General features: G+C 38.1%; 1 protein-coding gene across 1 annotated transcript; it reads right to left on the reverse strand.

The window, feature by feature from the left end:
• Window positions 1-427: 427 nt before the first annotated feature.
• LOC307049996 (uncharacterized protein) lies at window positions 428-25,464 on the reverse strand (the record flags this gene model as incomplete). Its single annotated transcript, XM_079699734.1, has 8 exons — window positions 428-544; window positions 2,043-2,133; window positions 5,367-5,473; window positions 7,091-7,201; window positions 9,093-9,214; window positions 12,193-12,331; window positions 13,907-14,028; window positions 25,368-25,464. The coding sequence occupies 8 exons, from the start codon at window positions 25,462-25,464 to the stop codon at window positions 428-430; spliced, it is 906 nt and encodes a 301-aa protein (XP_079555860.1).

A 25,464-nucleotide genomic window follows, 5' to 3' on the forward strand; every position in this document is an offset into this window, starting at 1 on the left:
GGGCCTCTCACTGTTGTGGCCTCTCCCGTTGCGGAGCACAGGCTCCGGACACGCAGGCTCAGCAGCCATGGCTCACAGGCCCAGCCGCTCCACGGCATGTGGGATTCTCCCGGACCGGGGCACGAACCTGTGTCCCCTGCATCGGCAGGCGGACTCTCAACCACTGCACCACCAGGGAAGCCCCACGTTTATATGTTTAACAAAATAAAAGAAACCAGGGGAAAACCAAAATTTTTTCATGCAAATATTTTAATAAAATTATCACGCAAAGTTGTATATATACACATACAACTATTTACAGATATGTAAGCATATGTACAAAGACTAGAAAGGAATATACAGAAAAAATGTGTGTTAGGATACTGGGGTTCTGCTTGTTTTAAATTATTTTGTAATTATTTTACACTGAGGTAGGACTCTTGTGGTGTTAGAGAATCTTGTATAAATGTATTTGTTCAAGAGCTTCCCTGTCAATATCCTTTTCTGGGTACACATCATATTTCAGTGGTACCTCTTCAACCCAGGGAGATAACTGTATATTAATCTGGAAAAAAAAAGGTCATAAACAAATACGAAAATTGCAGAATGAACCTATTCTCTTGAATTTCGAGAAATCATGACTAAGTAATTGAACACAAAAGATTTTTATTACAATGAGAGGGACTAAGTTCTACATGGTGCCACATAATTCTCTGTCGTACTAAATGGTAGGTTTGTGGATTCAGGGACTTAAGTAATTTACCTTGATTTTGGAATTTGAAAGAATAAAGAACATATAGTATAATTATTTTAATGTAAATAGTTTAATAATTAAACTAGCTTAAACAATAAAAGATTAAAACAACAATGGGAGTACACAGAGAAACGGTTCATATACACACAGTGATGGTGCTAAGAGGTTGCACGAGAGGGGGTAATCTCCCTCCATAACCTTTATCAGGCCCTTCCCTTCACATTGCAAACTTGGGTCTCCAGGATACAGAAATTCTGGAGCCACCAATGGATATATTTGTTTAAAGAAGTTTCATTAAATAGGAAAGCAATAATGTTATTTAAGAATTCACATGTAAGGACTCTTTCAAAAATATTTTACTTTGGTAAGTGAAAATCACTGAATTATTTCAATACATATAGACATTATAAACTGGAGAGCACATATTTTAAAAGGTATGTTTTTATGAGTATGGAAAAGTATGGTAGAATTATACCACTCACGGGGTAGGGATCTCATGGGGAGGGAATTAGGTGGGGGGAAACTGGGGAGATCAACATCGTTCCTTTATATATCTCTGGATTATTTCCCTTGTTATGACAAACATGAATTACTTTTGTAATTTAGATGATTGACAAAAATTTTTAAAGAAGGTATTATTGATGATTGTTTAGTTTTTTAAAGGAAGAAATATATACTTAAATTTGGCAGTGCTTATATGCGAGGAAAGAGGTATTAAAGAAAATGATAATACGACTCTGTACTAAGAAATGCCACAGTATCTTTCATCTAGGGATCTCAAAGAGCTTTACAAACATTAATTAACCTTTATAAAAGGGTCAATTTATTGGGCTGAATCTTATTATTAAGTATCAGCCTTATTTTGTACGGAGAATCTGAGGAACATAGAAGCAGTTTGTGCAAGATTCCAAACTTGACCTAGCTCAACTGTGTTCAGGATGTGGGCCTCCAGTCCACTTACTGATTCTAGAAACCTGAACAGCTCTGTTTCTTTTGTTCTCAGGAAAAAGTTATGATGTGGGTCTTCTAAGTCTCTTACAAATATTTAATAGCATTTGTTAACCTAAATAAAACTGTAACCCCACAGCTGGAGAAACTGGGTGGAGAAGCAAAGGAATCTGTACACTTTCAGAGCTCTTGATGCCAGTGAACAAACCACAAATCAGTTCTTAAGCCATAAGGTTTTGCTATTCTTTCTATCATTGTCACTACATTCAGACAGAACATTTCTAGAATATTTTAACAGCTATCAGAAAAAAGCAGAAGAAAAGTTTTGACAATAAAAATGCTGGGAAAGAGGCTTACATACCTGAAGGCCTGAGAGAGAATCTTCAAGACTTGGCACTGTCACTAATAAGGATCCTTGCTTCCTTACATTATGGCTGATATATTCCCAGGCTCTATAACACATTCAAAACTTATATGTTATGCTTTACCAGACACTGGATATTTTTTCAAAATGAGGATGACAAAAAAAAATATAGCCCAGGCGACATGTAGAAATCCAGATGGGTAAAAATGTTTGCCAGCAGAAAACAGGACCGCAGCAAGATACTAGAAATTGGTAAATTCAGTTCCTGAAGGGATGTTGGCAAAACTGTGAAGTTACAATACTGAGAGAGATTTAACAAGATGGGGATTAGGGTTAATACAAGGGATTGTGAGTAAGGCCAAAAGGAAGTTTTCAGAACTGATACAGAAATCAAAGCTGGATCAGCGTTAAAGCCTCTTCAATTCTTTATGAACTGTCAAACTTTCTGCAGAATGGAACCCGGCTGAGGCGGGTGAGTGGGAAAGACTCATGGAGAAAGGCCAGAGAAGCCAGAAAACAAGCAAAGACTAAAATAAGAGTATAACATATAGATTAGATCTTTTAAAATAATATCAAGAGTGAAATCATACTTTATTTGGCTGTCAGAAATATTCAATGGAAAGAATTCTGGACACTATGGCACCTGAGAAGCTTAATGAGATCAACTAGATTTGAAGCACGATGGCACGCCATGTGCATATATATGTGTCAGAGGGCAGTGTCTGATCAGTTCTGATTAACCTGTAGAGCAGACATGAATGGGATTTCTACACTGTGCACGAGTCTTGACAGTACACCCTGCTATTGGGGAGCAAGGGTCAAACAATGCAGGGATGTGCACCCCTTGTAGTGGGGCAGGTGGGCAGCAGTATCACTTGCACTTATTTTAGTTACAGCAATGGTTATTGGGTTTAGTATATTCTGGAGCTTACTAGGCAAAACGATACAAATGTTCTTTTTCTCAGGCTAGATATAAAACCAAGAAGCAGTGTTTGATAATAAATATCACTGTGCTTGGGCTAGAGCTGTTTGTTGTCTTGATGTAGTTCCTTAGAAATTATATATTTTACAAGTCTATTTAGTAAGACTGAAGAAGCTGAGTATACTGGCACGGTTGGGCATGGCTCTCAAAATAGCACTTGCTGTTTCTGAGAAGCTGTCATTGTAGTAGTTGTATATGTTTCACCTACTGAAAAAATACAGAGGCACCTTTTAAACTAAGAATTACTCTACTTGCTACAATACAGAATTATATAGGTAAATGATCAATTTTGTCAGAATGATTCCAATATCAGAATGCTTTACTGTATCTTCTAAACTTTCTCCCATGTAGTGTCATTCATGATGAAGGTAATTAACCATGAGAGGCTATAATCTATCTATATTTAGAATTCACTGCATTTGATTAACTTGGAGAAATGACTGAACTAACTAACACATGGTCAGTACGTATTTGGTGAGTCATGCAGAGTTTGTGAGTTAATTTTCCAAGATAGTTTTTTTTTTGAGATTTTTTATTTATTTATTATTTTTGGCTGTGTCTGGTCTTAGTTGCGGCATGCGGGCTTCTCTCTAGTTGTGGCGTGCGGGTTTTTCACCAGACCACCAGGAAAGTCCCCCAAGACAGTTTTTAAAACAACCCAAACATGAAAATACTTTCCAGTATCAAGTTAACAGGTAGCATTCATCATTCTTCAGCATTCAAAATCTTCCTATATGAATCTGTGAAGAGTTTAAGGTGTTTTTGTCTTTTAACTTCTTATACAGCATAAACCTAGTATATTTCATTCTCCAACAATTATGTAATGTTTTGACTACTGGTCCTGAACTTAAAAAGGTAAAAAGCTATACATACTTTGTCCACTGGAAATTAAGCTTAAAGAGTGCACTATGATTAAAACAACTTGTTCATGCTGTGTTTCTGGCCTTTAGCCTGTGACCAAAAAATCATCACCCATTCTGGCTGAGCTTTGAGAATATGATTAGCTTTCTGTTGAACTAGTTTCTTTTTAAACTATTTACACTGTTAATTTTGTACTAACCTTAACCTACAAGTAATAGATATGTGTGTGTATGTGTGTGTGAGAGAGAGAAAATATAGACGGTAAAGGGGTGGCAGGATAAAGAGGGTTACTCATTCAGGATTCTACTCCATATTAACTGTTTACGGTCTATAATTATGTCTTTTTATTTCTTGCAGTGGAAACCTCACTGATGCACTAATCCAAACGTGTGTAATGCCCTTTCATAGATATGGAAAGGAGGTTTCCTGCATCTAGAGTATACGTATGTCCTGATGAGAAGTCAGAAAAGCGATCACAGGGAATTCCCTGGTGGTCCAGTGGTTAGGACTCCACACTTACTGCCCAGGGCGTGGGTACAATCCCTGGTCGAGGAACTAAGATCCCACAAGCTGTGCAGAGCAGCCAAAAATTTTTTTAAAAAGTGATCAGAGATTTGTTAATTTTTCTATTGCTTGAATAGTGGAATAAACTCCAGGAACCTACTATTACCACATTAAGAACATTTATGGCGAGCGGGGGCTACTCCTCTTCATTGCGGTACATGGGCTTCTCTTTGTGGTGGCTTCTCTTGTTGAGCATGGGCTCTAGGTGCGTAGGCTTTAGTAGTTGTGGCAGATGGGCTCAGTAGTTGTGGCTCGCGGGCTGTAGAGCACAGGCTCAGTAGTTGTGGCACACGGGCTTAGCTGCTCTGCGGCATGTGGGATCTTCCTGGACCAGGGCTCGAACCCGCGTCCCTTGCATCGGCAGGTGGATTCTTAACCACTGCGCCACCAGGGAAGCCCTACATCTTGTTTTATAGTCATTTATAGGCACCAGTTAATTCCCATAATTTTGTGATAGGAGAGCATAGGACATGTTTTTTCAAAGAAAAGAAGACTGAGGCAGAAAAGAATAAGTATAAAAACCCACTGGGAATTGATAACTTCTTGCATCCCAGACTGCGAAGCAAATGCTTCGGTCATGAAACCATTTTATAACTACTCAAAATTAGATGTAATATTTACAAGGTTAGACAACCAAAGTTTATTTTTATTTTCATTTAGACATAACACATTTCCTTATTAATATAAACTCCTGACAGTTGAGGTCATTTCTGAGAAGTTTAATATCACTGCTAGGGCCCCCGGTTTGATCCCTGGTTGGGGAACTGAGGTCCCACAAGCCTCACAGTGTGGCAAAAAATAAATTAATTAATTAATTTAAAAAAGTTTAATATGAAAACACTTCTACCAATCCCTTTTCATACTTTGTTAGACACATTTTAACAACAGATTTCTTGCTTGAATAAATAACGTACCTGGCCTGTTCTGCCTCATTAAGAAAATATTCAAAGACATTATTCATTATAATAACATCAGCATTTTGCAGAAGTGAACCTTGTGTACAGATGTCTGCATGATGCACCTAAAAAAGAATGAGTTCACGTAAGAGAACAAAGACACCATATCATGTAATCACGTAAGAAATAGCTATTGATTCAATGATTTTGTGAGGCAATATGGGAGATTCACACTTCTTAAAATGGGAGAACAGTATATTTAATACTACTACCTATGGAAGATACTCAATACCTAATAAACTTGTAAAAATTTTGTTTTAGATGGAATCATTTATATAGTTATAATTACACTCTTTTCACTCCCAGTTCAGAGCGTTTTCCATTATATCACTAGTTATTCTGGCTCCATCATCAACTGGATTTGTACATTTGGGTAGTCAGTGTCTTCATAAATAAAATGGAGTAATATATGTCCTGATTCACAGAATCAAAAGGGACCATATAAAATTTAAAAACTAATTTGTAAATTGTAAAATGTTAATACAAATATGTTAACTGGCCTTGTCCAACTCTTCATCTAAAATTCACTTGAATATATTATCTATCCAAGAAAGCAAACAAAACAATTTATTGAAAAAACTATATACCTCAAAAAATTAACTTCGACTATAATCAACAAGTCTTGTAGACCACAGGCAAGATAATAAGAGGAAACATTTATTTGCTCAAGAGCAAAGCAAATAACTTTTATTTTAAAAAGAAGAGAAAAAGTTTTTTATATCGTATGATTTCCTTTCAAAAAAGAACTTAGCCTTACAAATAAATAATATCCAGAATGTTTAAATCTCTATTTCTAATTAAATCAATATTCCTGTTAGTTATGTGATTCTTATTATGTAAGAGCAGTGTGTTTTTGTTCATTAAATATGGGATAGTGAGAAAAATCCATGAACTTATTATTGGACAATGAATTCTCTTTGATCACTTGCCTCTCAATTTCCAAGATGAGAGAGAGAAAGAGAAAAAAAAGGAAGGATGGAAGGAGGAAGAGAATGAAAAGTTTTCCTTCTATAAGAAAGGGGAAAGCTAGATCTTTAATCTTACTAAGATATGTCTTTCAATGTTTGATTGCACTGAATACCACAGATCCTTAGGTACACAATACTTCTGTGCATTGCCATTAGAAGTGTAGGATCGCTAGTGAAATGACAAGGATTACTGCATCAACCAAAAAACTTCCTTTCCCCTTTTTTGTTATTTTTCCCCTTACATATAAGAAACAGAAAATTTCTGTCGTAGCCCAACCCAGGACATCATTTTCCCATGAACCGCTATTCTGTGGCACCCACAATTCCTATTGAAAGCTTATAAAAAGATAAAAACTGTGAGCATTACTTAACCTTTTTGCTTACTTTCAACATTCAGAGTTTAATTAAATACACTTCTGACCAACATCAAGAGATTCAAAATTAGTGCTACCAAAACTATAGTTGATGTGAAGAAAATTAAGAAAAAATTCTACTTTCTAATAAAATTTGGGAGGAAGAGAAAAATGTGAGTGGAACATATTGATAATAATTCGTCTTTATTATCAGTGTTTTAAAATATTAAGTTAACTCAATCTGTTTCTACACAACAGCAATCAAGAATAGATTCAAAAAGAGTTTCCAAATCCAATGCAGAAGAAATTTGGCTAAACTATGCTATACGGTGGATAACAGAATAAACATTTAAAAGGGTACCTTTATTCTGTCAGTGAACTGGTACTTTTTTATGACCATTTCCTGCAACTGGCAAAAGTCTCCATTCAATTCTACTCCATATAGTTGTGATGCTGAACTGTAAAGATAACCCTAAAATATGAAGATACATTATGATGCAAAAGAATTAGCTTTTAGTTGTGGGTTTATTTCTACTTGAAATTTTAAAAGTCAAACTTTTTTTTTTTTTTAAGTCTTTAATATTGCTTCTGTTTTATGTTTTGGTTTTTGGCCGCGAGGCATGTGGGATCTTAGCTCCCCAACCAGGGATCGAACCCGCACCCCATGCAACGGAAGGCAAAGTCTTAACCACTGGACCACCAGGGAAGTCCCTAAAAATCAAACTTTTAAAAATAGAATTCAATAAAGTAAAAATAAAGATAAAAAGGAGAGACAAATAACATTTTATAATTTATGTAAAACAACTTTTAAGAACTTAGACTCTTACTCATCGAGACCTTGATTATAGTTTATTAATTTCCGTTATTTAAAAGTAATCATATTTTTAAAGATTGATTTCTTACTTTTCCTGATAAAACTGTGCATTCAACAAAGTTGGAAATGAGGAAAGTGATCACATATAGATTATTTGTTTAATACCCTACTTCTGTAATTTCTTGGGAAGTTACATCAGGGGAAAGCAAGAAAGGCATTAACCTGTGGGAAATATAATGGAAACTCATGCACAGTCTGACACAAGAGGAGGGTGGCTGGAGGTGTGTCCTGTTTGGCTTTGAGAAGTCAGCCTGGTGTCTGGCAATCCACCAAAGATAACTGGCCATTAGTTAACAAGGATCATCAAGAACCGACTATATATTATTATGTATCTATTTTTGGTTGTAATAACAAAAAATAATCTGGAAGGAGAGGTCAAATCATATTCTGAAGACCATTATACATCAACTAACACGTGTAAACTAAATTTATATTCATAGCTCATCATGGATTTTTAGAATATGTTCAATAGAGCATATGTAAGTATTCAAAAAATTTCTGTTGACTGAATCAGTGACGTACTATAGAGGAAAATGACAATATGTTTAAATTCATTAATGCTGCCAAATACCTGCATAGCCACAATTATTTCAGCTATATACTTTTCTAACAAATAAAAAAATTAACAGGAATGGACAAAATATGGTAAACAAGCATACTCTCTAATGTTCTCCAAACAAAGCCATCTGATAAACTGTACTTTCTATTATGGCTATTTTTCCTAATGGTAGAATAAAAGTCAATACTGAAAAATAAATGAAGCATGAAAGAGTTAACTGTTTCTGTTTAGGGCAGGCAGTGATGCTGGCAACTGATAGGGCCTGTTTCTGGCATGAACATCTACTGCTGTTGGCCACATGTTTTAACACATCTGCTAATGACAACCAGAAACCACATTGCAGTTTTTTGATAAAACCATTTAAGAATATTAAAAATGCTCATGATTTGAATTTTTTAAAAAAAGCCACATTGAAGACACAAAAGTCTACATTCGAACTTTGGATCACAGAAAACTAGAGCATGATGTGTCCTGGATATCATTTAGTTTGCTCACTTACAGGTCAGGAACCTGAGGCACAGAGGTGTTCAGGGACTTGCTCATAGCCATAAGCAATTTCCCAGGTCAAGTAAATTTGTCAGTTTTATAAGAGCTCTTATCAAAACTCAGTATACTATACTATTTTAGTACAGTACAGAAAATGGAGTTAGAAGGGCAGTAAGTGAGTGACAGAATAGCAAAGTGTTATGAGGGTCACCTGTTGCTGTTTTGCTGATATTCCTTCACTTGTGTCACAAAGTCAAACTAGTAAAGGAAATCAGAGAGCTGGCCTTTGAAAGTCCAAATTTGATACACTATTTTAACAATATTATTCTGTTACTCTAATAAATAAAGCCAAGCTGTCACCTTGGATGGTGGCAGGCAAAACTGATGCTAGTAGGAGAAGAAAGTATTTCCAAATGTTGAGTATGTCTACAAGCTGGACTTTACCCCGTAAAGGACGGTGCCAAGCCTGGAGCCAACGTCAACCAAGACCTTTCCCGATAGATCAGGGAGTACATGATGATAAATGAACTTCAATTCCATGAGAGAGAAGGAATGAGAAATAAACCCTGGAGAATTAGAACAGAGTAAACATTAAATTCTGCTTGGGGATTAACAATTCCATTCTGTATTTCTAATTCTTTCACCTGTAAAGTGTATTTCATGCTTTTCTTAATCAATGAAAGCCATTCAGAGGTTATTTAGAAAAAATTAATGTGATAATTTTGTGTTCATTCACTCTGAGCTGTATTAGACAAGAACAAATATGAAGTCTCTGACATTTAAAAGGCCTCTAGAGGGAACTCCCTGGCGGTCCAGTGGTTCCACTGCAGGGGGCACGGGTTCCATCCCTGGTCAGGGAACTAAGATCCTACAAGCCGCGCAGCATGGCCAAAATCATCATCACTCCTCCTCCTCCTCCTCCTCCTCATCATCATCGTCATCAAAGGCCTCGAGAAAACCGCTACTCAGCTGCCTGTCCCTACCCCCATGCTCCTCATTTCCTTCTTGCTGCTGCTTAGGGTGTCCTGGGTTTTCCCCTTCCTCTTCTCCCTCTGAACTGCTGTTCCCAGCAACTGCTTCCTAACTCCCATACCATCTGGCTTTCTCACCCTATCCCAGAGCCAACCACAGGGCTTCCACCTCTTGCTGCATAGACTGTAAACTACCCAATGAATGACCATCTCTGGAGTGGAACAATGTGGCAGCCCTGACCAACCTAAAGTGTGTTCTGGAGTGCAGGAGAGGGGTGGTATGGAAGGAGGTTAAAACACTCCTAAACTGTTATTTCCCTTAGTTTAATTGCTACAATTTCTAGTCTCCTAGACCACCTTCTCACTCCATTATTTCTGTAATGAAATACCTGGGAGAGCCCGAGTCTGCTTTTTCTGATATGGAGGTAACCCAAAGACTTTCTCTACTGTATGCTACATGATATAATGGTCAGGAAGGGGAAAAACTTTGATCATAACTAATGACTGGTGGCAAAGAAAATGGAAGCAGGCAGGCTAATCCCTTGGAAGAAAATAAAGGATGACTAGGCCTCAGAAGTAACACTGGAGGTGATGGGGTGGAGGGGGGTTGACCACCATAGTCCTTATCTCCTCTCATCCTCACGATCCTCTTTGCCACGTTAGTGCTCCTGCCCTGGGCTCCAGAGTCATCGTTCGTGTCTTGTAGCTGGACAAGCCCCTTTCATATAGGGGATAAGAGGCCCACACAGTGATAGCTTTTTCAGAGTCATTATAGTTATCTGGGCTGGTCTGGGTGTCCAGACACTATTTACAATCTGATTTTTATGTGAAAATACATCCTAACCTCCAAATTTTTCTGTGTCAAACATAGCCCTTCTGTAAATTTCTGTATGTCAGATCTGATATGGTGTTATTTATAATTCACTTTTTAGTTTTCCCTCTATTGTTCTTTTTCTTTTGGCTGCGTTCGGTCTTTGTTGCTGTGTGTGGGCTTTCTCTAGTTGCGTCGAGCAGGGGCTACTCTTTGTGGTGGTGCACAGGCTTCTCACTGTGGTGGCTTCTCTTGTTGCGGAGCATGGGCTCTAGGCGCACGGGCTTCAATAGTTGTGGCACACGGGCTCAGCAGTTGTGGCACACGGGCTTAGCTGCTCCATGGCATGTGGGATCTTTTCGGACCAGGGATCAAACCCGTGTTCCCTGCGTTGGCAGGCGGATTCTTGACCACTGCGCCACCAGGGAAGTCCCTTCCTCTACTGTTCTTGTCTAAGTCCTTTTCTATTCTGTGAATTTCAAATACTTCAAATGGAAATAAGTACTATCTAAAAATAGAATCTTAAATCAGTAAACCAGGGGAGTTTAATCCCCAACTACAATACAGGTACAATATATTTGTATTAGCAACATACTACAAATTTGGTAGTAGTTAATTTTCGAGAATAATATTATCTAAGATCAGTAATATGAGCACAATATTACTTACCCACTCTAAGCAACACCTCTAAATCTAAGTGAGCAGGGAGACTGAAATAGCATGTTTAATTAATAGCCTAGCCAATAATATCCAGTTTGAACAAAAAATATATTAACAGAAGAGTTAACATCTTAGCAGCATGGAGTCAGTCTAGTTTCCCATTTGAAACACAGGTGCTGCATCTGAGGGAAAGAGATGCAGGAGACTGTCACTAGAGTTGTTCTGGGTTATAGACCAAAGATGCTCCATGATGTTAAATCATGGTCTGAATAGACTGTCAAGATTCTCTATCTCCGTCCTCTGAATCCATGCCCATCCAACAATATCTGATTACTATCTGACTTCTCAAGTAGATGTTTCTATGGGGAGAACGTTTTCAGCCCCCTTGGCAGTTATATTTCTCATTGTAAATAAATCAGCACTATGGTTAAATGTGAATCTCTTTTGAGTATATAAAGTATGAGTCAGTTTCCCTGTATTCATTCACTTCTGATTAGTTGCTGGACCTGAAAAGTCACCTCCAATTAAACATGCTCAGTGAAAAGCAGAAATATCCCCCTGGGAGAGACAAGAAGTGGCCTAGCTTCCCTGGACGATGTTTCTATTTAGTTTCCCTGACTGCAATAACTGGTAATGGCTAGGCTGCAGGTTGTCCTTTTGCTTTCAAAAAACAGTGAATGCTTAGGCAAGAATCTGCATACTTGGGACTTCCCTGGTGGCGCAGTGGTTAAGAATCTGCCTGCCAATGCAGGGGACATGGGTTCGAGTCCTGGTCCAGGAAGATCCCACATGCTGCAGAGCAAATAAGCCCGGGAGCCACAACTACTGAGCCCGTGTGCCACAACTACTGAAGCCCGCGCACCTAGAGCCCGTGCTCCGCAACAAGAGAAGCCACCACAATGAGAAGCCCGCACACTGCAGTGTAGAGTAGCTCCCGCTCGACGCAACTAGAGAAAGCCCATGTGCAGCAACGAAGACCCAATGCAGCCAAAAATAAATAAAAAAATAAAAATTAAAGATATTAAAAATAAAATCTGCATACTCATGACATGTAAGGAAAAGTACACATGAAGTCATCAGGTTCGCAGGCTTGAGTGCCCACCTAAAGGTGCCGTCTGGTGTGAGCCGCACACCATACAGTAGTATCTGCTCATTTTTCCTTCCTCACATAATGAATCAATAAAGTCTTCATCATAAAGGAATGCATCAACGTGAACTGTGGGTTCTGGCTGCTGCTGTATCTGGTGGAGAGAAGAAAAACATCAAAAGAAACAAAGTACAAAGAAGTCTCTTTTTATTGCTAAATAAGGCAAAACATCAGTGGTTCATATGCTAAAATTCTGAGAGCAACGACAAGGCCCAGGAAGACAAGTTTTGATTATGGAAGTCAGCAACTCTGCTCTGCTTTTGTTTTATTTTTCAGACACTAGCAACTTGTTATTTGACATGTCATGATGCAAAACATGGCTATGAGAAATAGATTAAAATTTTAATTGAAAGGAGTATTTTGAGACCATCTTGTCCATCCTAAGTAGTATATTTTACAAATAAAGAAACTGATACCCAGAGAGAGTTCTCCCAAGAAATGACACTAGTTAGTTAAGAGCGGGAAGAACTGAAACTAATATCAGGTCTTCTGAGTCCTACATGTCAGCGACTTACCCATCAAAATACTTAGCAAGTAATCTTTGCCCAGAAGCAAAGTTTTCAAATAATAACAATGTTAGTAAAACTCCATGCTTACAAATAATAGCACTTTATTAATACTGGTGGTACATGATATAATAGCAAGCAGCTACAGAGAAAAATACGTCTGATTCCTTCTACTTTAACACTAAATAAAGAATCAACCTATCTGCTTGGAAATCTACAAATTATATCTACATCTATACACACACATACACATATATAAGTATATAAAATGTATGAACATATACAAGGACCAGAAGGAAACAAAGGAAGAGAAAAACAGTTTGTTGGGATGGGGGATTGTGGGTCCACCATTAACATGCAATGAATACATTTTTCTCTCTTTATATATTGTGTTATATCATGAGACTGCTAAGATTGTTTTATTAATAACATCCAAACTGTATTACAAATATTGCTCTTAGTTTTTATACGACCCACTATTTTCCTCCTGTAAATGACTGGATGTTTACTAAGATTTACTGAGTGCTCACAATGAGCACAGAACTACTAAAAATGTACAGGATTTAGCACCTCTGCTCAGGAATTTACATGCTGAAAAACCACATGAAGTGCTGTTACTTTCAGATTAGTGGGGGAAGAAGAAATTATTATTCTTAGTTTTGCTTTAGGAAACAGTATTCATAGCATATGTATCCCATAAGAGTTGGGCTTTGAAGGTACCTGAATGAGGGGGTTGTCTGGAGAAGAAAAGTGAGAATTCTAGGAATAAAGGAATAAAAGAAGCAAAAATTGTGTAACGCAAAAGTAGGAGAAGGAGACAAAGGGGTGAACTTCACCCTTGATAAAAGCCACGGAAATGGAACAGGGAAAAGAAAACCAGGACAATGATGTAGGCAGGGACAGATTAATGTCGTGCCTTGATTTTGGGGGTGGGGGTGGGGGGTTGAGTGCTTGGCAAACAGGACACCCTCAAAAAATATCTGTTGAATGAATGGTACTAGGGAGCCAGAAGGTTACAGACTCAAAAGAATTGGTGACATGATTGAAGCACCAAACGAAAAAGCAGAATTCAGGACTGATTAGACTGGAAAGGCTAATGGGGTCAGGGGAGAATAGGAGAGTCCTCAAGTAGCACTAAGAGTAAATTAACTAAACATATTTACTTTTTGGAGGGCTAGATGTTCTGAGGAAAGCATGGATTCTAGAGGTAAGCAATTCCGAAGGTCTTCTGCTATGTTTTTCAACATAATGTCATTATTGTCTTGAATGAATTCATCAAAATCTCCTGCAAAAAAAAAAAAAAAAAACAGAAAAAACCAGATACAGCTTTTATGGTTGTACTCATACCGAGACTAAGTGATTACAATGAGTGGATATTTTCCATCAGATAGCATCAATTTATAACAATAAATAAACTTTCTAACCAATGAAATATTTAAATTTTAACAAATGTTCCATTGAAAACACTGAGGTTTTCCTTTTTCCAAACTGCTTGAAAATATAAAACTTGACTATTTCAGCCTGTTACAGAACAACAAAGGCATTTAAAAAATATGTAGTACTTTTACTACTTTATTTTTACTTAAGGAAAGTACTGCCATTAGTTTTTAGGGTCTTAAACTTACCAGTAAGTAGTCAAATATCCCTTTTGTGACCATATAGATCTTACAAGTTTAGGAGGCATCACACAGGGATTACTAAGAATATAACTTTAATCTGAGCATCTCTGCCTCCAATAAAACGTACTCAAGACTTTGGATAACAAGCACTAACAGATGGCACCAACTATAGAATAAACTTTATAAGAATCATGTTGCTCCACTGCATTTGAACAGCAGATAAAATGATCATTAAAACAGCACATTTCTGATGGCTGTGGCCTACCTTTGGATAATCTGGCAAAAAGGGAAGTGTGCGTGCATGCCGATGTATGTAGCAATAAAGATGGAGAAGGTAAGAGACTGACAGTGAATCTAGGTGAGGGTATAAAGGTGGTGTTCATTGTTCTGCTTTTTCAACTTATCTGTGTGTTTATAAATTTTTTTAAATTGGCTCTACAAAAGTATGATTTCTAAGCAGCTCATATAATTTTAACTAGAATGTGACTTATCTGGAAGTAAAATACTGTTAGCTACAGCCTGAATGCCAAATATAGACTGGAAAGGACTACTAATGAAAACATTTTACCTTTTTCTTAAAAGACTTATATTGAATTCTTGCTAGAGTAAAAGGACCTCGAAGGGGTTGTGTTTTTCTTACTGTTTTAAAACAGCTATAGAAGGAAAACAAGGAGATTCTGAAGAAAATATCATCCATCTCCACATCTTGCCCCCCAAATCTTTGGTTGTTTTTAAACAAGTTCATGATTTCCTTCTTAAACATAATAATTCTTGTGTTGGGTCAGAATGCAATTTTCATGTCACAAATAACAATTAAAATTTGGATAATATTTTCTAGTTTGCAAAGTTCTTTCACATAGAAACTAGGTCATTTAAGTATTATAACATCCATGTAAGGAAGACAAAGCAAGATTACATTCTCTGATTTACAGAGGAGGTAACTGAGTCTTTTAAGGTTAAATGAACTGTGAAAAGTTACAAAGCAGGCCAACAGCAGCACAAGAAACAAACCTAGGTTTTTTGCTTCTAAATAAAGCTACTCTTCTTTTTCACTTTTTCCACTGTTTCCCTACGTACAGAGGTTCTTTCTCTGTATAACTTCCTTTTGAGCAATAGTAGTTAATATGAAGATACTGATATATTATTTGGCTCTCTGAACTAATGCAGAAAGGCCTTTTAGCTCTTTTTTCTTTCCTCATCTATCTAGTATAATGATCTAAATTGTTGCTTCAAATTTTTTCTAGAAGGATGCAAAATATAAATTATAGAGAAATGAAAATACTATGAAGATTCATTCCAAATTGTTTTAGGTGGAACTTAAATAGCACCTGTGATGCATTTTTAAAAAAACTGGCCTTTTAAAAATTGTATTCTTAAAATCTAATTAAATTTTCTCAAGGTGTTAATTAATACCTAACATCTGCTTAGCTTCTCTGTAGATGGAAAACTGTCTAGAAGCCTCTATGACTTGCACTTAATTCTAATAATATCACTCACACCATTGATTCTTAGCAAGTTCTCTCAATTTGTAAATGGTATAATTGAAGAAGCCAATAAAAATCTCATTATACCAAAGTAAGATATTTCATAGCCCAACTTCTTCAGATTTAATTCTGTAACATAAACAACCATGTTAGGAAAACATAGTTTTCATGTGGGTCGACCTTATAAGAGTCTTACAGTGGAAAGGGAACTTAATTACGAACTATTACCAAATGGCAGAATCCATCCATGCATCTCTGACATATGATTGTTTTTCAGTCTTCACCTGAACACATTTGGGAAGAGCATTTCTTCCATGTGCTGAGCCAGAATCTGCCTTTCCATAACAGCTCATTTTTCTAATTTCAGCTCGAGAGGAATCATCATCTTTAATGCTATTGCTATACGGCATTTATTGAATGAGCACTTTTAAGGCATGCTAAACTTTGTGCAGTGCTTTTCAGTCATTTAATCCTCAGAATCCTATATGTGGTACTATTATCACTTCTATTTTATAACAAAAGAAGAATGTGAGGTCAGAATTTAAGTTACTTGTCTCAGGTCATACTGGCCAGAAAGTGATAGAGTTGGAATTTGAATGTAGGTCTAACTCTGAACTCTTAGTTACTATACCATACAGTCTCTCTAAGGGAGCTCAGAAGGCAGCTGGCTAGTAAGAGCTCCCCTATCACTGCCTTAGCCTTCTCTTCTCCCTAGCTCTGACCACGGTTCCTCATATATTGTGGGAACCATATCCACTGCCATCTGGTTGCCATCTTCTGGACTTGTTCAACAGCCCCTTTAAATGTGGCCCTGGAACTGAACTCGATTTGGCAATTTAGTTCTCTAATCCATGACTACCTTAGCTTATTTTCCTCTTCTATCACTTTGTAGTGTCTAGGGCTCTGATTGCTACTGCTACTGGGTTATTAATAGACTTGGAAGGGGTGGTGGTGGTGAACCATCTAAACAGTCATATGTGAAGATCGAGGGAGCTGGAGAAATGAAAGATGGGAAGGGCTGCAAATTCTGAACCATCACAATAGATTTCCCGCTGTCTCCCTAGTTAAATATGTTTATTTGGGAGTCAATCCCCCAATTAATGTAAGCATCACCAGGCAAGATGAGAGATATTATGAAATTGTGTGTTAAATTACTCAGTCATTTTATTATTTTTTTTAATATTTTTTTTTTTTTGCGGTACGCGGGCCTCTCACTGTTGTGGCCTCTCCCGTTGCGGAGCACAGGCTCCGGATGCGCAGGCTCAGTGGCCATGGCTCATGGGCCCAGCGGCTCCACGGCATGTGGGATCTTCCCGGACCGGGGCACGAACCCGTGTCCCCTGCATTGGCAGGCGGACTCTCAACCACTGCGCCACCAGGGAAGCCCTACTCAGTCATTTTAAAAAGGCAGTATTAAGTGAAGACTCATTCCCAAGGATACCAGGTGAAAATGAGAACTGACACCTCTTATCCTGGACAACAAACTCTGATTCAACTACATTCAAGGGTAAAAAGAGATTCCTTCAGTTACAGCAGTGATTCTTCACCATGGTCCTAGTTAGCAGGATCCACATATGGGCTTTATGTGGTCCATAAAAGGCCTAAAGTTGCATGCTTGGTTGTATACATAAATATGTATACTTTTCTAGGAAGAAAATTCTCAAAAGATCTTTCATAATAATAGTTAATATTTGTTGAGCACTGTATGTAAGGCACTGTGGAAATCTTTAGCTCAAGAGGCTAAAATTAGTTTCATTATCTGTAGTGGTTGGCAAATAACTTCTGAAAAGAAGGGCAAGATATTTTTGCCCTAATAATGGCTATAAAACAGGTGGAACACGCATGATATGATAGGATATTACTGCAGTGTGTAAAACTGGAATTCATTTAACATTCTATCATCATAAGTATTTGTTATTAAAATTAAATTCCTTAAAACATTATTTTAAAAGGCTGTGTAATATTCCACCATATGTATACTACTTAACCGTTCAGTTCTACTACTATACATTTAGATACAATTATAACTGTGAAAAATTGGGAACACTGCAACTAACATTTTGGCATACATCATCTCTTTGTATTTATTTCCTTACTATAAATTCTTAGAAGTAGAAGTATTTAAACATTTTAAAGGCTTTTGCTACATATTGTCAAATTTCTTTCCTGAAAGATTATACCAATTTAATCTATCAGAAAAGAATAAGAATATGTGTTTCATTAAAGCCTTATAGCATTGAATAGTACCATAAAAACAAACTTTGTTGTTTTAATTTGCATTTCTTTAATTACAAGTGAGGCTGAACATCTTTTAACATGTATAATAGCTATTTCAGAATGTGTGTTAACAGTACGTTGCTTGGAAAAAGTTAAAGAAAGGTGTTAATCAGTTGCCTAAGGACAGTAAGGTTTTTCTCAAATTACATATGTAGGTGGGAAGGGAGTGGAGAAAGAAGAGCTTCACTAAAGAACAAAATTCATTCTTTAACAATTTCCTACTTATATTTAATTAAATACATGGGGACAGAGAAGTCACCAAAGCTGACAGTCTATGAATCAAACCCCACTTTTTACATATAGTCAGGTATCAAGTCCTATCACTTTCTCTTTTGAATCCACTTCCTCTTTATTACCGCTTCAAATACCTCATAGGCACAGGCACCACCTCACATTTAGAATACCAGGACAAACTCACAATTAGCTCCTGAATTATCAGTTTCCCCCCAATATAAGATATCCTGCACACCGATTTTAAACTAATCTTGCTTCAACTTCACTTTGTGTCACTCCTTCTCCTTACAATTTTGGGATAGCTTTTCACTTTTCAACATATGAAGTGTCACTCTAGACTTCCAAGGCCCTCTATATCATCAGAGTCTAACCATCCTATTTTCTATTCTCATTACTCTCTAACATAATTTCTGCTCAAGATGTGCAAATCTCCTCAAGTGTTTTCCATACTCCTTCCTGTTCATACTGTTCCTTTCAACTCTATGACCCTGCCTTTTGCAATAAGGCCCTGCTCAAGTTACTTCGTCTCCATGAAGTCTTACGTTCAAACTCTGGCCTTAACTCACCCATATCCTTACCTCTAATGACTTACAATACATAATTAAACATTGGGTTATATATTTCCTATTATTCATTCATATCTTATATTACTCTGAAGTTCTTATTAAATTTTAAAAATTTACTGAGGGGACTTCTGGTCCTAGACAAGATGGCTACTTCCCTCTTTTTCCCCTGCTCCTCCCCTCTAAATACAATTAAATACCCTGGAAATAAATCAACAGGCAACCAGAAAGGACTCTGAAAGCTAGAAAAAAGGTAAACTGTCTAGTGACCTGAGGATTTAAGGAAGGAGGGTCACCGCAGTGAATTCCCTCCTGAGTTTTCCTTTTATCTTCCATGTAGCCTGGACGGGGCCCTGGAGAGGCCTGCATCCCAGAACTACCAACAGCCAGATTGAAAAAAAAGAACAGAACAAAAACTAAGAAAAGCCTGCTCTCTCTCACCAACGACTGTAAAGGGGAAGAACAACAGAGACGTACTGGGGAGCCCTAATCCCTAGTCCACACCTGGGGCAGTGGCAGGCTATCTGGTAATGACAGGGGAGGCTGCTGTCCTCAGGCCCTCTACCCAGCAGGATAGAGACCCAGGCCTGAGGTCTCCCAGCCTTCTGCCCAGTGGCCAAGAGCAAACCAGGCCCTGTACTGCTTGTCCCCTACTCCCACTGGTGGAAGGTAAGCTCAGTGACATAGGGTGATCCAAGAAACTGTCCTTCTCCATGTAGGCAACACCAGCATAGATTGAGCAGGAGCCCCAGCAGTTTCAAGGAATGAAGCAGACCTGAATAGCACTGCAAGGGCACTGAAAACTAAATTGTTATCAGAGCTACAGCCCACAAAAGCAGGCCAGAACCAATAGGTTAAACTTAAGCAGGGTAACTGCCTACTAAGATAGATTTGAATAGGATCAAGTCAGCATAATATCTAAAATATCCAGGATAAAATCAAAATTACCCTAGCATACAATCAGAATATCCAGGATACAATGGAAAATCATTTATACCAAGAACAGGAAGTCATAATGTGAATCTGGCAATCTTGATGCTAACATGTAAATTAATCAGAATTTGGATGATCAGACAAGGCTTTTAAAGCAAACTCCATAATAAAAATGCTTCAATAAGCAGTTAAGAATTATCCTGTACCAAGTGAAAAAAATAGAAAATCTCAGCAAAGAAGTAGAAGTCATAGAAAAAGAAATAGAAACTATAAAACTAAACAAACAAACAAACAAACAACAACACAAAAACACTTGCTGAATGGGTTCAGTAGTAGAGATGACAGAGGATAGAATCAGTAAACTTGAGTTGACAGATCTATAAAATTTATTCCATCTGAACAACAGGGATAAAATAGACAGAAAAAAAATAACTGAACAGAGCCTTAAGGATCTGTGGAATAACAAAGATCTAACATTAGTATCGGAGCTCCAGAAGTAGGGGAAAAAGTGTGGGGCTGAAAAGTATTTGAAGAAATATAGCTAAAAACTCCCCAAATTTGGTTAAAGACATAAACCTACAGATATAAGAAGCCAAGCAAACTCCAAATATGATAGACCCAAAGAAATCCACATAAGAACATACCATAGGGCCTCCCTGGTGGCGCAGTGGTTGAGAGTCTGCCTGCCGATGCAGGGGATACGGGTTCGTGCCCCGGTCTGGGAGGAACCCATGTGCCGCGGAGCAGCTGGGCCCGTGAGCCATGGCCGCTGGGCCTGCGCGTCCGGAGCCTGTGCTCCGCAGCGGGAGAGGCCACAGCAGTGAGAGGCCTGCGTACCACAAAAAAAAAAAAAAAAAAAAAAAAAACATACCATAAACTTCTAAAAACAAAAGAGACAAAGAACAAATCTTAAAAGCAACCAAAGAGAAATGATTCACTCCCTGTAGGGAAACACCAATTCAAGCAGTGAATTTTTCATCTGAAACCATGGGAGCAGACTTCCCTGGTGGCACAGTGGTTAACAATCTGCCTGCCAATGCAGGGGACACGGGTTCAATCCCTGGCCCAGGAAGATGTCACATGCTGTGGAGCAACTAAACCCATGCGCCAAAACTACCGAGCCTGCGCTCTAGAGCCCGCGTGCCACAACTACTGAAGCCCACGCGCCCTACAGCCTGTGCTCCACAACAAGAGAAGCCACTGCAATGAGAAGTCCACGCACCACAACAAAGAGTAGCCCCCGCTCAATGCAACTAGAGAAAGCCCATGCGCAGCAACAAAGACCCAACACAGCCAAAAAACACCCCCCAAAAACCACCAAAACAAAAAAAACCCCAAAAAACAAAACAAAAAAAAACCCCAAAACAAAAGAAACAAAAATCAAAAAGCAAACCAAAACTGTTTTTTGTTTAACAAAAAACCATGGGAACCAGAAGATTACAAAATTTTTCAAATGCTAGAAAAAAAGGACCACAAACTGTAAATTTTATATCTGATGAAATTATCCTTCAGGAATGGAGAAGTAAAGAAAACCTCAGATGCAGAAAAACTAAGAATTTGTTGCCAACAGACCTACCCTTAAAGAACTGGTAGAGGAAACTCTCCAACAGAAAGGAAATAGCAGAAGGCTTGGAACTTCAGAAAGGAAAGAACAACAGAATGGGTAAAAACAGAGTAAATTCATTACACTATCTTTCTCTTCATTAGTTTCTTAAACCATATTTGATGGTTAAATCAAAATTTATAAAACCATCTGTAATAGTGCTCAATGTATATAGAGGAAATACATAAAACAATCATATTTTTTAAGTGGGGGAGGGTAAAGGGACCTACATGAAAGTAAGATTTCAATACTTCTTTCTAGTGTTAAAACATTGAGACCAGTAGATGGTGATGTTACATATGTATACTGTAATAGAGTAACCACAAAGAAAACTATACAAAGAGATATACTCAGAAACACTATAAACAAGAACAGAATTCTAAAACTGTTCCATTTACCCACAGGAAGGCAAGAGGAGATAAGAAATTGAGAAACCGAAGGATCAAACGGGAAACAAAGATTGGAAAATCTGTAAGTTATGTGGCCACTTCCTCAGTGGTAATAGCAATATAATATAGAACTGCAGTAGTATGCTGTTCGACAAACGTAAGTAGACCCCAGGCTTCGCTTTTTAGATTTGTCGGAATTTCAAAGAACCTCTAACAACTCTGTAGCTGCTGTTCAGCAACAGGTTCAATTCTGCTCAATGAAGATGTATTTAAAATACAGGAAACAGAAAAGTTTCTAAAAGCTTCTAGTCACCTACTATTAACTTCTTTAAGCATTTAAATATTTTCTTGATTATTTTATTAATTTTCTTATACACACCTTAATTTTCTATCCTTTATAACTTTTTTTTAAAGCAGATTTACATAGACTTTTTTTAAAATTTAAATTTATTTATTTATTTATGGCTGTGTTGGGTCTTCGTTTCTGTGCGAGGGCTTTCTCTAGCTGCAGCAAGCAGGGGCCACTCTTCATCGCGGTGCGTGGGCCTCTCACTATGGCAGCCTCTCTTGTTGCGGAGCACAGGCTCCAGACGCGCAGGCTCAGTAGTTGTGGTTCACGGGCCCAGTTGCTCCGCGGCATGTGGGATCTTCCCAGACCAGGGCTCGAACCCGTGTCCCCTGCATTGGCAGGCAGATTCTCAACCACTGCACCACCAGGGAAGCCCTATAACTTGATTCTTAATAGAAATTCTTATGAGTTGTTGGTTTGACATCCTCATTTGTATTTGCATACTCAGGAAAAATTCAGAGGCTTCAGAATGGTGTTTGTTAACAGATAGTTGTTAACAAAATGTAATTTTTAATATGCCTATTGGGGACCTCACATACAGTTTGGCTCTCAGCTCCCTTCACTTAATGGATTGCAGTCACTCTCCTATACTTTGAAAGCTAGATCAAGAGTCCACTATATACATATACAAGAAGTACAAAAGAACAGATGCTCTGCCACAAGATTAGAATCAATGAGCTGAAGTCCTGCTGTATTTTTTACTCCTTTTATTTATTTATTTGAGGGGGGAGTTGTCTTTGTGTGCTTTGTCCCTCAGACTTTTTTCATCCTTCTTTACTGGTGCTCATTTGTTTCCTAGACTTTGGCCTAAGCTGTACCAAGGTAAATACAGGCTCTATCTTTATTTTTTCTATATCTTCAGTTTATATCATACTTTGACATGTGCTTGCCTCTGTCCTGGTCCAAGCTTCTGGTTCTATCAGCCTGATCCCAAATGACCTCAGGTCTTGGTATGATAATCCCACTATTCCTTCAGAGATCAAGAATATTATTCTTCCTTTTGTGTATTTAAAATTATTGTGATTTTTACCTGTTAGCAATATGTAGATTTTTTTCAGTTTCAGTAAACTCTGTGAAACTCAAAACCAAAATCATGCCTATTATTGTCTCTTGCTATTCCATTAAATGGTATAAAAATTCAAGCAGAGTTATAATTATCAAAGGTCTAAGCAAATGTCATACAAGTAAGACATTATGTGATAATTTTTTTCCTGGAAGAAGGAAGTTAATTAGGAAAATGAAAAATTGTTGATTGGAAGAATCTTTTGTGCTGTATTTCATAAAATAGTACACTATAAGTGTCAGTTTGGGAAGATGAGAATGTTCTGGAGGCAGATGGTGATGACGGTTGCACAAAGTAAATGTATTGTACTTAATGTACACTTAAAAATGGTTAAAATGGTAAATCTTGTATTATGTATATATTACCACATAAAAAACGTATACCAATAAATTACACTACTATTAAAGATTCATATTAAAACATACTCCTTCATTTTAAGCTAAGTGACACTTTCATTTCTTAAAATATTCATGTAATAAACATTCTTCAGAAACTCAGTTTGTGTTCTAAATTGTTTAACAAATTGCTTGAGCTTCTCTACTACAGGATCGGCTGGAGAAAGGCACAGAACGTGGTGTTAGAAAAAGTAAAAACATCTTCTTTAGCCAATGGTATTGGGTCTTCTTGTTTACAAAATCATCATACAAAACATGCTTTCAATGAGTTTGGAAAATGGAGTCTCAACTGATGCCTCTAAAACTGGAGATTTAGATTACAAATGGCTCCACAAAACTGAAATCTTGAGGGCAAGGATGTTTTAGTAATTATGCAATTGCCAGAACCAGGCAATAGATGGCATTTTTGTAGGCACCCAGGGCTTTTGGATTAAAATATCTCGTAGGGGCTTCCCTGGTGGCACAGTGGTTGAGAGTCCGCCTGCAGGGGACACGGGTTCGTGCCCCCGTCCGGGAGGATGCCACATGCCGAGGAGCGGCTAGGCCCGTGAGCCATGGCCGCTGAGCCTGCGCGTCCGGAGCCTGTGCTCCGCAACGGGAGAGGCCACAACGGTGAGAGGCCCGCGCACCGCAAAAAAAAAATAAATAAATAAATCTCGTAAATTCCTACCTTGAGTCTCGTCTGCGTGTATAAATATGAAGCTAGCTCTTTGGCTTTCTCTACTTTCCAGGCTAAATCTCACTACCAGATGTCCACGTTAATTTTAGTTTGGCATCTTATCTAAAATGATCCTCCAAAATGTGTAGTAGTAGTAGTAGTAGTAGTAGTAGTAGTAGTAATAACAATAATGATAATACCCAAACGATTGATTGACTCTAACATCACAAAGAGAGAAAGTTCTAGGAAGAACCTCACGGATGGAAGTCTAAAATTGGGAGTCATCAGCAAACAGGAATATTTCAAGTCATGAGTCTAGATGAAAATAAACATGGAAATCAACGTTTAGGGGTACAGAAGCAGAGCATGGTTTGGAATAGTTCTCCAACAAGGAATATCCTATTCTCTTGTGCTTTCACCAGGCTTCACTTTGCCAAAACAGATCTATCCCGTTCTTCAATAACTCGACCTAATTACCACATTTCCTCGATTCTAACTTGTGCTTTTTTAGTATTACTATCATTGAAAATTAAAGTCCTGTCCTCCCTTCCCCCTTTTCTCCCTCTCCCCACCCCGGAACACCTGCTATTAAATTGATGGCCCGTTTTACAATCGAGAAAATAAATGCACTAGCTACATGTGATTTTGCCTACAGGGTAAAAACTTCCAGATCTACAGCCTGAAACTTCTCTTGCAAAGGGCTTTTTCAGGTAGTATCCTACTGGTCGTCCCAAATTAGTGGGAGTAACGGGGAGGAGGGCTAACCCATCCCCCCCCCCCCCTTTTTTCCCTTCAGAAAAGAGGTTAGACACAAGGCGGCTGTAGCCGCTTGTCTGAAGTCTGTAGCGGAATCACAAACCCAGAGCCAGGTCCTCCTGCACCCAATACTAAACTGACAAAAGTTTGCGATGTGCCCCCCTTCAACCCGCTCCGTAGCAGAGCAGAGACCCAGCACAGCTACCCCGTGGAAGGCTTCTGGCCTCACCCTAAGTCCCCAAGGTCAGCGCCCACAGCATATTCTTGCCCCAACCGTCTGACTCTGGCTCTGATCGCTTACGGGTAGTTCTCATCCACTGGAGCAGAGCTGGGAGGTCTGCTGGAGCCACCGTACGGAGTAGCTGCAGTACTGCTTGCCGAGCTGAGCGGAATTCCAT

This window comes from Hyperoodon ampullatus (genome assembly GCF_949752795.1).
Source record: "Hyperoodon ampullatus genome assembly, chromosome: 3".
In the NCBI taxonomy this organism is placed as follows: domain Eukaryota; kingdom Metazoa; phylum Chordata; class Mammalia; order Artiodactyla; family Ziphiidae; genus Hyperoodon; species Hyperoodon ampullatus.